General features: G+C 40.6%; 1 protein-coding gene across 1 annotated transcript; it reads left to right on the forward strand.

The window, feature by feature from the left end:
• Positions 1–90: 90 nt before the first annotated feature.
• On the forward strand, positions 91–14619 carry LOC118032249 (cellulose synthase-like protein E6). The gene is made up of 8 exons (XM_035036890.2): positions 91–659; positions 747–1068; positions 12118–12258; positions 12346–12477; positions 12708–12920; positions 13028–13252; positions 13347–13694; positions 13950–14619. Exons 1-8 carry the CDS (start codon positions 388–390, stop codon positions 14493–14495), a joined length of 2199 nt encoding a protein of 732 aa, XP_034892781.1. The 5' UTR covers positions 91–387; the 3' UTR covers positions 14496–14619.
• The last annotated feature ends 33 nt before the right edge of the window (positions 14620–14652 follow it).

A 14652-nucleotide genomic window follows, 5' to 3' on the forward strand; every position in this document is an offset into this window, starting at 1 on the left:
TTTTAGAAACCGGCAAGCTTTTTAAAGCACAAAAGTTGTAAACATCTCATTTCCACAAAACTTACAGTTTCCAACCGCTATGCAAAAACATACTGCGATGCCACAAACTCAAATAAGCTTGGCTGGTAAGCTTTTTAAAGCACAAACATTGTGAAAGTCTCAATTCCACAAAAGTTATAGTTTTTTTGTTTTTGCATCAAGTAAATAAGGTGCATATAATTTCTAACATATTTATTTTCTAGAGATTTCTCTAGTTTCTCAACCACACTCTAAACCAAACATGTGTGCCAAACATAGCCTTGAACATAAGACTCACTTGTCTTTTCTGCTTCTATATATGCTTGATCTTTCATAATCTCTCGGGGTGTGTGTGTGTGAGAGAGAGAGATGGGAAAAAATGAATATCTTCCACTCTTTGAAACAAGGGCATCAAGAGGAAGGCTTCTGTTCAAACTATACGTGCTTACAATATTTGTTGCTATTTGCATGATACTTGTGTATAGAGTGAGTTACTTGCCAGTTGAAGGAGCAGTAGAAATATGGAGTTGGATTGGAATGTTCTTCGCAGAGCTATGGTTCAGTTTTTACTGGTTTATCACTCAACTTGTTCGATGGAACCCCATTTATCGTTACACTTTCAAGGACAGGCTCTCCCAGAGGTTTTAAATGTTTCCATTTTCACTGTATGTGCTTTACTATATCCAAGCTAGACACTTTGGTTCTAATGAATATGAACTGCTTGATAGGTACGAGAAGGATTTGCCAGGGGTAGACATATTTGTGTGCACAGCAGACCCAGAAATTGAGCCACCAAATATGGTTATCAACACGGTCTTATCTATGATGGCCTACGATTACCCACCGGAGAAGCTAAGTGTCTATCTATCGGACGATGGTGGCTCAGACTTGACCTTTTATGCAATGTTAGAGGCATCAAGATTCTCAAAACATTGGCTACCATTTTGCAAGAAGTTGAAGATACAACCCAGATCACCAGAGGCCTACTTTCGGACAGCTCTTGAGCCACTAGATGACCCTAACAAGGCCAAGGAGTGGTTGTTTGTCAAGGTAAACATCGTAGATTTCATGGCCTCTTTTCTTAACAGTTTATAGTGTCGTGTTTCATAATGAGAAATCTGTAAATCAACCCTGAACGCTTCAAGTAGTAATTAAAGGTGATTAACACGGCATGGATCGGTAATAAAAGGGAAGTTAAAATAGTGAAAGGTGCTTACTACTTATAAACGAGAAAAGATCATTAGCGTTTTGTTGCTATTATAAATAAAGAGGTATTCAAGCGGAATGATGTTCTGTATTGATTAAGTTCAATATATATACAGAATACATTAGAGTTTCCTTATGAGTCAAAGACTAATAAGGAATGACAACTAACTAAATGTAGATTGATACAAAATATTCTTACGTATCTTTCCTACTTATCACAAAATATATAGCTTTCCTATTTACATCAAAACACTATTAATATAATTTCCAACACTCCCCCTCAAGTTGGAGTGTGAATGTCAATGACTCCCAACTTGCACATGAGCTGTTTGAATTTCTCTTTTTCCAAAGCTTTCGTAAATACATCAGCTAATTGTTGTGAAGAAATTACGTATCGAGTAGCAATTTCACCTTGTAAAAATTTTTGTCCCGAATAAAGTGGCAATCCATTTCAATATGCCGAGTTCTCTCATGAAACACAGGATTTTTTGCAATGTGTAAGGCAGCTTGATTATCACAATGAAGGGTAACAGGATCTGAAACTGGCATATGTAAATCTGTTAATAAATGTCTCAACCAAGTAAGCTCACAACATGTACCTGTCATCGCTCTGTATTCAGCTTCCGCACTTTGATAAGGAAACTGTCTTTTGCCTTTTTGTTCTCCATGAAATTAAAGAATTCCAGGAATACACAATAACCAGTGGTAGAGCGACGAGTGACAGGACAACCCGGCCCAGTCAGAGTCACAAAATGCCCTTAAGTGTAATGAGTTATTTGAATGAAGAAGCAAACCTTGACCAGGAGCTGATTTCAAATAACGGACAACTCGAAGAGCAGCAGCCATGTGAGGTTGACGTGGTTCATGCATGAATCGGCTGAGAATGTGAACTGAATATGTGATATCAGGTCTGGTGGTGATGGTTAAGTAAATTAATCGACCAACTAGACGCTGGTATAATACAAGGATCTTTTGAGCAATTCTCCTGTATTTGAAAGTCTGCATTCTTCCATAGGAAATTCAACTGGTTTGGCACCCAAGTATCCACTGTCTTTGATAATTTCCAAGGCATATTTGCGCTGGGAAATGTAGATGCCTTGCTTGGAACGGGCTATTTCAATGCCTAAGAAGAATTTCAGATCACCAAGGTCTTTGATGCGAAAACGAGTATGAAGAAACTGCTTCAAACCTTTGATGGATTCAATGTTGTTCCCGGTTATCAAAATATCATCCACATAGATCAAATAGGATGGTAAGAGATGTGCCATCTCTTTTGATGAACAAGGAATAGTCGGCTTTTGACTGTAGAAAACCAGCAGCAAGAATGACTTCTGTAAACTTAGAGAACCACTGTCGGGACGCCTGCTTAAGGCCGTATAGGGACTTGTGGAGGCGACATACAATATGCTCCCCCTGTCGCCGAAGACCAGGAGGAGGAGACATATATATCTCTTCCAATAAATCACCATTTAAGAATGCATTGTTGACTGTCTAGTTGATGTAAAGGCCAGTTCAGACTAGCAGCAATAGCAAGGATGCAGCGGACAGTTACCATTTTTTGCAGTGGGGGAAAAAGTGTCATGATAATCAATTTCCAGCAGTTTGTGTGAAACCCCGAGCGACCAAGCGGGCTTTATACGGCGCTCAACAGACCCGTCAGCCCTTGCGTTTGATGCGATACACCCACTTACAACTGATCGGACGTTTGCCGGGAGGCAAAGGAACGAGGCTCCATGTCTGATTGTCAATGAGAGCTTGAAGCTCAGAGTTCATAGCTTCCTGCCACTTAGGGTCAGTCACAGCAAGGTCATACGAAGAAGGTTCCTCATCACGACTAACATTTGCAATATAACAGAGATGTGATGGAGAAATACCGATCATATGAAATAAAATGACAGAGAGGATATTTCGTACCTGGTGGAGGTGCAGACGAGGCCAAGGACAATTGATGTGGAGGCAGAATCACCTGCGAGCAAACATAATCCTTGAGGCGAACATTGACTTCTCGAGGACGTTGAGAACGACGAAGTGGTTGATCAACCTGAACTAGAGTAGGTTCAGGAAGGGCAGAGTCAGCCGGCTGAACAGGGGTTTGCTGTGCAGCTGGTGGATTTAATGGAGTGGAGGAAAGTGGCTCAGGAAGGGAGGGTACTGAGTCAGTTGGTGCGGGTGAAGAGGATATGGGAGAATCAAAGGGATCAATGGTGACCGATGAGGAAGGAAGATGGGAAGAAGGATCAGACATAATAGGGACAGGAATAGGCAAGGCTGGTGGATTGTGTGCTGTAGTAGTGACTTGTGATGGATGATGAAAAGTGTCCTCAAGAAATACCACATCCCGATTGGTGAAAAATTTTCTGAGTTGCAAATATCGTAAAGTTGTAAGCCTTTTGTCCCATAGGATAACCCAAAAAAATGCATTTTGTGGCACGAGCAGAAAATTTTGAGGATGGATTGACTATGGTTGCAAAGGCAATACATCCAAAAACTCGCATGCGAGAATAATCAGGAAGTTTGTTGTAAAGAATTTCGAAAGGTGTTTTGTTATGAAGCAATGGAGTAGGAAGGCGATTAATAATATGGACGGCAGTAAGAATGCATTCTCCCCAAAATTTAATTGGCAAATGAGATTGAAAACGGAGAGCCCCGCGAGCAGTTTCAAGGATGTGTCTATGTTTTGCGCTCAACGACACCATTTTGTTGAGGTGTGTATACACAAGAGTGTTGAAAAAGAACGCCTTCCTCAAGGAAAAAATTTTTTAATGAAAGAAATTCAGCCCCATTATCAGAACGGAGTTTTTGAACCTTTGTATTGAATTGAGTGTGAACATGATGAAAAAAACTGACGGAAGTAGAGTTTTGTGTCTCACTCTTGTTACGCATTAAAAAAACCCATGTAAAAACGAGAAAAATCGTCCACAATGGTCAAGAAATAAAAGGCACCAGAAATAGAAGGGGTTTTATAACGACCCCAAATATCACAATGAATAAGAGAAAAACACTTCGAAGTTGAAATTGAACTAGAAGAAAAGGGTGACGAGTTTGTTTTGCCAATGGACAAATGTCACATTTTATGACTGGAATCAAAATTGAATTTGAGTGGAATTATTGGCTAAAAATTGTAAACGATTAGAAGAAGGGTGTCCCAATCGGCGATGCCAAAGATTAGATGAGATGATTAAATTGCAAGCAAAACGGGTAGAAGGAGGAGTTGAAGCCAACGCCACATAGGTAATACAGGTCATTACGTCGCTTACCACACCAATCATTGTCCTCGTAGCCAAGTCCTGCAAAATACACCAAGATGGAAAAAAAGTCACTGAGCAATTTAAATCATCGGTTGTCTTGCCAACAGACATAAGATCAACTTTAAAAGCTTGGCACACAGAGGACATTATTCAATTGAAAAGAATTGTTGAATTGAATTGAGCCAGTCACAGTAATGTTTGCCACGTCTCCACTAGGTAGGAAACAGGTGCCAAAGACAAATTCTTGTCGACATGCTTTAATGATGTAGGAGAAGAAGTAATATGATGGGTTGCCCCACTGTCAAGTATCCAGCGATTTGTGAGCAACCGGTAATAAACCTGATGTATGTTGGAAGGCTGAGGCAGCAGCAACATTAGCCTGTGTAGTGACAGGCTTGGTGGTCAAGCACTGAGTATCTGATCATATTGATCCTCAGTCAAGTTGGGCAGAGATGCCTGGAGTTCCTGAAAAGTGGGATTAAAATCCACTTGATTTGCAGAGGGGTTTCCAGATGCAGAGTGTTTGTTGTAGCCTTGGGCGCTGATGTGAAGCCTTTTCTTTACTTTTTGGATGACCAGGAGGGTAGCCAATTAATTTGTAACAGGTTGCTTTCCTGTGAATACATATCACCACAGTAAGTGCACTGAAAAGGCTCTTTATTACGTGAATTATTTGATTGATAACCGGGAACAAGATTGTTTTGCCGACCTTAGACATGTTGTAATTGCCACGTACAACCATGGCTGCTGTATTTGATGGTGTGATGACAGCAGCCCCCAACTCTCGTTGTTTTTCTTCCTGTACAACGGAGGCATAAGCTTGACGAACCGATGGTAAAGGGTTCATCAGTAAAATCTGACCCCTTGCACCTGAATATGACTCGTTGAGTCCCATGAGGAACTGAATAAGTTTGGTCTGATCAGTCTGCGCACCACAGGTACATGTTTCTGATTTGAAAGATACAAGCTCGTCCCATAAACCCTTCAATTTTGTGTAATATGCTGCAACTTGACATCTGACCTTGCTCAATCCTGTAGATGTCTCGCTGAACTTGAAAAATACGGGGAGCATTCCCTAAAAGAAAATCTTTCACGAAGATCTTCCCAGATGGCATAAGGAGTGTTGCATGAAAGAACAGAATCAGCTAATTCTGGCTCAAGAGAATTTAGAATCCAAGAAAGCACCATATCGTTGCAGCGCTGCCAAAGAGCATGTTCTTCAGGATTTGAAGCCTCATGGGGTTCTTTTATTTTTCCAGTAATAAAACCTGTCTTATTCTTGGCACTAAGAGAAATTTTCATGGCACGGTGCCAAGAATTATAATTGTCGCCATTCAATCGCTTTGAGACAAGAAGCAAACCAGGGTGATCTGAATGGTGGAGGAATAATGGAGAACCAAGGGTGCTGGGAACAGAGGATGAATCGCCAGAACTCAAAAAATCAATGTCATTAGCAGCCATGATTTAAGGGAGAAGAAAAAAGGAGGCAAGGCAAAGACGCAACAAACAGATGCGTTGAAGAAGGGAAAAAATTAGGGTAAGGTCGTAGCAAGCTCTGATACCATATAAATAAAGAGGTATTCAAGCGGAATGATGTTCTGTATTGATTAAGTTCAATATATATACAGAATACATTAGAGTTTCCTTATGAGTCAAAGACTAATAAGGAATGACAACTAACTAAATGTAGATTGATACAAAATATTCTTACGTATCTTTCCTACTTATCACAAAATATATAGCTTTCCTATTTACATCAAAACACTATTAATATAATTTCCAACAGCTATCTTAAAACAGAAAAAAAGACGAAGAGGATAAACAAATAAATTTATCTCCGAAATCATTTTGTAACTGCACGTAAACATTTCCCTGTGTCCCACATGGTTTGGTCTAGTCTAGCTTAATTCCTTGCAATTGGAGGAGTGGTCCAAAACAAGACAAGAGATTTGTCCATCTTGTTCAGTTGAGGTCCACTTCCATCTTGAAAGCAGACAATTCTAGCAGATGCGTGTGAGGTTGTGCTTGGAGCCAGAGGAGATGAAACTATTGGTATCCACCAGAAATTGTGGTGGTGACCCACTCTTACTGCTGTTGGGACAATTATTTCCCATGTGGTCAGAATCAAACGTCAAGCTTGCGTCTGTAACTCTTCCATCACCTTAAATCAAATGGACGATGATGCATGAGGAGTTGTGTCATCTTTCCATTAAGGTTGGAGGAAAAAAAACAAATTGATTATAATAGCTAGGGGTAATTCAATATGTTCTCAACCTTTTCCTTTTATTATTGTTATTATAAGGTATAGTCAGAGTTGAGAATAATTAGGAGGCTTAACCTAATAGGTTAGCCAACCCTTTCTATATATATGAGTAGGGCAATATACAATAGTAAAGGTGGAGATTACCACATAAGAATATGACTACAATATTTCCTATATAATTACATTCTATAATACGCCCCCTCAAGCTGAGGGTGGAGGATCAACCCGAAGCTTGAATCTAAAAGCAGTAAATGAAGCAGCAGGAAGTGGCTTAGTGAAGACATCGGCAAGTTGATCCTGAGAGGAAATAAAACGAATCTGAATCTCCTTCTTCGCAACTCTATCTCGGACAAAATGATAATCAATCTCAATATGTTTTGTGCGAGCATGAAATATAGGGTTTGCGGACAAATACGTGGCACCAAGGTTGTCACACCAGATAATAGGGGCAGAAGGAGTCGGAATCTGAAGATCCGTTAACAAGTACTGAAGCCAGATAATTTCAGCTGTGCCATCGGCTAAGGCTTTGTACTCAGCTTCTGAAGAACGAGCAACAGTGCGTTGCTTACTTGATTTCCATGAAATTGGCGTCTGACCAAAGAACACAAGATAACCACCTGTAGACTTTCTATCCTCAATACTACCTGCCCAATCTGCATCTGTAAAACCGTGTAAAGCAAAGGAAGAGCTGCGAGTAATATGTAAACCATGTGATGCCGTACCACGGAGATAACGCAAGATGCGTTTCACGGCAGCCCAATGGGATTCTGTAGGAGCATGCATAAATTGACAGACCCGGTTAACAGCAAAGCAAATATCCGGGCGTGTGAAAGTGAGATATTGGAGAGCACCAACAAGTTGCCGAAAACGAGTAGCATCAGAAAACAATGGATCCGACATAATGGTGGCTTTGGATGCCGAAATAGGAGTATCAACTGGTTTACAGGATAACATACCAGCTCGTGTGAGGATATCAAGTGTATATTTATGTTGACAAAGCATAAGTCCCAGACCAGTACACTGCACTTCAATACCCAAGAAATAATGAACATCACCCAAATCCCGAAGTTTAAATTCTGAGCTCAGTAGCTGAATGAGTCGTTGTAGCAGAGTTCCATTATTACCCCTAAGCAGAATATCATCAACATAAACCAAAAGATAACAAATATCACTACCAACCGAGAAGATAAACAATGAGGTATCCACTTTAGAAGCATGGAAACCAATGGATAATAGAAAATCATTCAGACGAGTGTACCAAGCCCGCGGAGCCTGTTTTAACCCATATAGAGATTTATGCAATCGACATACATGACCTGGGAGTGCAGAATCAACAAAACCTGGAGGTTGTTTCATGTAAACCTCTTCATCAAGGCTCCATTTAGAAATGCATTATGAATGTCAAGCTGATGAATTTTCCAACCACTCGAAACTGTAATGGAGAACACTAAGCGGACTGTTGCCTGTTTGATAACAGGACTAAAAGTTTCTGAGTAATCAATACCTTCTTGCTGAGTGAAGCCCCTAGCAACCAGGCGCGCCTTATACCTCTCAATGCTACCATCAGATTTGCGTTTAATTTTGTAGACCCAACGGCTACCAACAACATTCATGGACGGATGAAATGGCACTAAAGTCCATGTTATGTTTGCGCTTAAGGCCTGAATTTCCTCTCGCATAGCATTATGCCACGCCTCATATCTGTTAGCATCAGGAAAAATAAGTGGCTCATGCGAGGGAGGAGAAGTTACCCGACTGAAGGAAGCAGCAGAGGTGGCTATCGTGGTGGTGATCAGCGCTGTCTTGGGCTGTCTCGGACGAAGAACCATGGGGTGTTTAGGAGCAGCGGGACATGGAGTAGCAACACCTGTACCTGGAATGTGCTGAAGAGGATAAGAGGAGAGATCAACACAAAGTTGTAGACCAGGAGGTGAAGCCGGGGAGGTGCGGGGTTGTGCCGCAACTGAATCCTGCAAGTCAGAACCTGTTCCTGCACAATAATCATTGGAAAGACAAGCATGTGGTGATAGTATGGATGTGTGGGGTGGTGAGGCAGGGTCGGCTAAATCAACGGGCAGGGGAGCAAGCTGGGGGGTTGCGGCAAGGGGCAAAGGTGAGTTGTGTGTTTTGCCGAGTTGGGAAGGAAGAGGCTGAAAACAGGAAGGGGGTTGTAGTGATGGAAGATAGGTAGGTGGAGTGGGGGGAACCGGGGGTGTTGTTACCTGTTCAGACTTTTGAAAAGGAAAGACACATTCATGAAAACGAACATGACGGGAGACATAGACACGACCAGACTCTAAATCAAGACACCGATAACCAAGATGAGACGAGCTATAGCCTAAAAACACACAAGGAGAAGACCGAAAATCTAATTTATGAGCATGATATGGACGTAAAAATGGAAAACAAAGACACCCAAAAGTGCGTAGAAAATTATAATCAGGAGTGCGATGAAACAGACACGCAAAAGGAGATTTATTTTGAAGAACAGGAGTAGGCATGCGATTAATAAGATAGACCGATGATTCCATAGCATAGTTCCAAAAACGCAATGGGGCATTACACTGTCCTAAGAGGGTTAGGCCAGTTTCGACAATATGTCTATGACAACGTTCAACTGTGCCATTTTGTTCATGAGTATGAGGACAAATTAATCGATGATGAATACCAATTGTTTGAAAAAATGTATTTAATTTACGATATTCACCACCCCAATCAGTTTGAACAGATTTAATTTTAAGAGAAAACTGATGCTCAACAAGTGTCTGAAAACGTTGAAACGTGGAAAATACATCAGATTTCGCAACAAGCGGATAATACCAGATATATTTAGTGTGCGCATCAACAAAGATAACAAAATAACAAAAACCATCAGAAGAAAACATTGGAGCAGGGCCCCAAACATCACTAAAAATTAATTCAAGTGGGGTAGAAGTTTTGTGACCCGTCGGTCGTAATGACAAACGGGATGACTTGCCTAATGGACATGCTTGACATTGAGTAAAAGATCGTTTAGACGTACAAATAATTTTATTATCAGAAACTAACAAATTTAGAATGCGAGGAGTTGGATGACCTAAACGACGATGCCACAAGTCGGCAGTCGCGGAAATGCAAGGAGACCAAAAAGCTTGAGGAACTGACGTAGCCGAGGACTCGGAGAGAACATAAAGACCATCATGACTCCGACCGGAAAGAAGAACTTCCTTGGTGACGAGATCCTTCACATAAAACACAGAATCATGAAATTCAAAATAAACATGATTATCACGACAGAATTTCTGAACAGATAACAACGGTTTGGTAATGTGAGGCACACGAAGAACATTAGTTAATGTAAACAAGCGTTTGGGGGAATATAAAGTAGTATGTCCAACATGGGATATGTCAAGGGCCTTACCATCACCAACATGCAAGAAATCATTACCAAGATAAGGAGCAGAATCAGTTAGAGTTGCAAGATCAGGCGTCATATGTTGATTCGCGCCGGTGTCGGGAAACCAAGTCGTTGCAGCAGAATCATTCGCAACAGCAAGGTGAGCAGAGGGCTGCTGTGTGCTGCTGCGAAACTGATAGCATTGAAGAGCTGAATGGCCAGGAGTGGAACATAATTGGCAGCGGACATGTCCAGACCACTACCCCTGATTTGGCCGAAAATCTGCAGCAGAGGTGCGCCTGTTCTGCCACTGATTTTGCCTCCAATCTGCAGCGGAGTGACCTCTGTTTGGGGCCTGAAATCGGTTGGTGTTTGAGCGCCAATTACCTCTAGAACGTCCCCTGTTTCGGCTGTGATTAGTCATGGCATAATAAGCAGAATTCGGAGGTGTTGGCAGCAATGGTGGCTGCTGCGGCAGAGAAGAAGAAGACAGCAGTGATGAAGAGGATGAACCGACAGCCATGGAGTGAAAATAGTTCTTGTGCAGAAACTCATGGGTAAGGAGATGGCTATGAAGATCAGCATACGATAGCGGTTCAGCCTTGGTTATGAGACTAGTTACCAAGTCTTTGAACTCACCGCGAAGTCCACGAAACACATAGAGATTGAAATCTTCAAGGGACATTGGGCGACCAACAGCATCCAATTCATCAAATAACGATTTGGCTTGCTGCATATACATACTAACCGATGCATCACCTTGCCGAAGGTCTTGAAAGGAGCCATGTAGTTGCATGATCCGAGAATTAGATGGAGAGGCAAGTGCCTTCTCAAGCGTGCGCCAAACACAATGTGAAGTAGAACAATCGACTACAAGATGTAGCACATCCCCGGAAAGAGAGGAGAGTAGAGCACTCAAAATAAGTTGATCTTGTTGCTTCCAACGAAGAAAAGAGGGGCTGATGGCAGAAGAAGAATCAGCCGAAGCATCAATCATATGAGATGGAGGACACGACAAGGAGCCGTCAACAAACTGAAAAACACCTTGACCAAGGAGATATGGCTTCATCTGTATTCTCCAATAAAGATAGTTTGTGTTCGTAAGTTTCAACGACACAACATGGTGGGTGTTTGATAGAGGAACCATTGAAGATTGTGTTCCCATAAGAGGCAGAGAAACGGCAGAGCCAGCAGCAGGAAGAGGGCTGGCCGGTGATGATGCATCACCAGTGGAGGGAGAGATTGGAGCAACGGCAGCAGCAGGAGAGTCCATGGGGGAGAAAATTAGGGCCGGCTGCAAAGAGAGAAAATATTAGGAGGCTCTGATACCAAGTTGAGAATAATTAGGAGGCTTAACCTAATAGGTTAGCCAACCCTTTCTATATATATGAGTAGGGCAATATACAATAGTAAAGGTGGAGATTACCACATAAGAATATGACTACAATATTTCCTATATAATTACATTCTATAATAGTCAGGAAATTCTACTATTGAGATATGGTTAAGATTAAAAATTTGGCCGAGCGGCCTAATACAAAGATTATAAAAAACGAGAAAAAACTTTAACAAAACTATGAATCATTAGATAATAATCTTACTAATCTAATAAAGCATATATATATATTTTGAAATCTTCAATTTCCAAGTATTTTTTTTAATATATTCATTCTTAATACTTTAATTTCTCACACATATGGTGTTCCTAACTTAATCCAGTCCAACCCCATAATTTATTGAATTAAAACCTTACTTGAATTAGATTTCAAATTAAACTAAATAAGAATTTTCTAAGATAATTAATCCATGACCCAATCAAAACTTGATTTGATTTTAAAAAATCAAAATAACATTTTTTTTTTTAATTTTAAAACTATATCATTTTGAATTTACTCGAGTTAATTCACTTAATTAATAATTCAAATTATAGAATTATTTTGATTTGTTTTATTTTATTTTTTAGTTTCAAATTTGTTTACAATTTAGCTCCGCTTTCTTAATTACAGAAACTATACATAGACATGAAGTTCCAGATTGAAGCAACCACAAAGCTAGGCCAAGTTCCAGAGGAAATTCGCAAAGAACACAAGGGATTTCGCGAGTGGAATTTCATCTCAAGTCGACGAGACCACCAAACCATACTTGCAGTACTTCATCTTCATCCTTCCTGGTCCCATAATGAGTACGTCGACGCATGAAGTACCGTAGGTTGATAGAGTTGACTTTTTTTGTAGATTCTGATAGATGGAAGAGACCCTCAGGCTATGGACAATGAAGGACAGCCTCTGCCAACTTTGGTATATTTGGCTCGTGAAAAGAGACCTCAATATCCTCACAATTTTAAAGCAGGAGCCATGAATGCACTGGTAAACAGTCCATAAATAGTGTTCTATCAAGCCATAACTTAAAAAGTATTTGGTTACTGTCATAAGACAGAAGAGACACAGACGGGACAATGAAGACAAAGAATACATGTTCTCTTGCACTTCCAAAAATGTTCTAAAAATAAATATATTTTATGCATTTATCTTCGTCTATTTATCTGTAACATTGCAGGCATAAAAACTAACCGTGCTTGACAATATTGCTTAACTAGATAAGGGTGTCTTCGAGGATAAGCAACAGTCCGATTATCCTCAACGTTGACTGTGACATGTACTCGAATAATTCATACTCGGTAAGAGATGCACTATGTTTTTTCATGGATGAAGAGAAGGGTCGTGAGATTGGATATATACAGTATCCACAGGCGTTTGAGAACATCACAAAGAATGATATTTACTGCAATTCATTGAATATAGAAATGGAGGTATGCATTTGTCAAGCACTCCTGATTTGTTAAATAGTTGAATGAGGAAATATACACTAACAAAGGTTCTATGGATTCTGTGCTGCTATCCATAACTGGCTATCTAGGTGGACTTTCCAGGATTAGATGGGAATGGAGGGCCTCTATATATCGGTAGCGGGTGCTTTCACAGGCGAGAGGCTCTTTGTGGGAGGAGGTACAGTAATGAAAATAAGGTAGACTGGAAGGAAGGGAATGGTAGGAAGGTTAAAGAAAGTGCTGGAGTCCTGGAAGAAGTATGCAGAATTCTTGCTAGTTGTACCTACGAAGCGAATACCGAATGGGGAAAGGAGGTATCTCTCTCTCTCTCAAACACAAGCATGCACTCACGAAGAACACTCTTGCATGCACAAATTAATGGCAATGACTAAAGTTGCAATTTCACAGATGGGTTTGATATATGGTTGTCTAGTGGAGGATGTAATCACAGGACTCTCTGTACAATGTAAAGGTTGGAGATCTATGTACTTCATTCCTGAAAGAAAGGGTTTCTTGGGACTTGCTCCTACAACACTGTTGCAGACATTGGTTCAGCACAAGAGATGGTCTGAAGGTGAGTTTCAAATTTTGATAACAAGGCACAGCCCCTTCCTGTTAGGACACAAAAGGATACCCCTAAAACTTCAACTTTCATACTGTATCTACTTGCTATGGGCTACCAGCTGGTTCGCTGTGCTGTACTATCTTGTTGTGCCGCCCCTTTGCCTGCTCAGGGGCATCTCCTTATTTCCGCAGGTATGAACCTTTCAATTCATCAGCTAAAACAATTGATCCTCTTATCTTAGCCAAGATAAATTTCATCAATAAACCAAGCTTAAGGATACAGAAAATTTCAATCCACATATCACGGTGCATAGTCACCCTGCTCCTCATTGTCATCCTTGAATCTTTCACACTATTATCACCATCGTCATCTTTATCTATTCTTAACATGTCATGATTTTCTAAATTTTCCACTCAACTACTTGCTGAATCATCTTGCTCTTTCAGTTATCAAGCCCCTGGATCCAATCATTCGCATATGCCATCTTTGCCAACCGTGCATATGGCCTCGTAGAATTTGTTTGGAGTGGTGGCACAATTCAAGGTTGGTGGAACGGTCAAAGAATTTGGGTGTTCAAAAGAACAACTTCCCACTTATTTGGCTTCTTTGACGCTATCAGAAAGTTGTTAGGATTCAGCACCTCTACCTTTGTGATCACCGCAAAGGTGGCTGAAGCGGATGTTTCCGAGAGATATGAGGAAGAAAAAATGGAGTTTGGTGTTTCATCACCAATGTTTAACATTTTAGCAACACTGGCACTGCTCAACATGTTCGGTTTTGTTGGTGGTATAAAAATGCTGATTATGGATGTTGAAAGTAAGGTTCTTGACCTATTGGCGTTGCAGATAATTCTATGTGGGCTTTTAGTTTTGATCAATCTACCAATATACCAAGGACTCTTCTTTCGAAAGGACAGCGGCAGGATGCCCACTTCAGTAACATACAAGTCAATTATTGTTTCGCTCTTGGCTTGTTCAGTAGCCTTGTACTAAAAACAGTGTACCCTTCTTTAAAACCAAGTATAAACTGCTCGACTATGCATTTGTAGAACTATGACAACATACATAGTTTTTACACACAAATAAAAGCTTACCAAGTAGTAATTTCATAGAGAAATTTCCATATGGTTGAGAATGCATGCATGGCAGC

The sequence above is a fragment of the Populus alba genome, chromosome 6, assembly GCF_005239225.2.
Source record: "Populus alba chromosome 6, ASM523922v2, whole genome shotgun sequence".
Classification (NCBI taxonomy): domain Eukaryota; kingdom Viridiplantae; phylum Streptophyta; class Magnoliopsida; order Malpighiales; family Salicaceae; genus Populus; species Populus alba.

What these genes read in the sequence shown, in the direction of transcription:
- LOC118032249 (XM_035036890.2), top strand. Translation starts at nt 388, where the DNA reads ATGGGAAAAAATGAATATCTTCCACTCTTTGAAACAAGGGCATCAAGA. An exon ending in AAGGACAGGCTCTCCCAGAG is followed by an intron (nt 660 to 746) that starts GTTTTAAATGTT and finishes ACTGCTTGATAG; the next exon opens with GTACGAGAAGGATTTGCCAG. An exon ending in AGGAGTGGTTGTTTGTCAAG is followed by an intron (nt 1,069 to 12,117) that starts GTAAACATCGTA and finishes TCTTAATTACAG; the next exon opens with AAACTATACATAGACATGAA.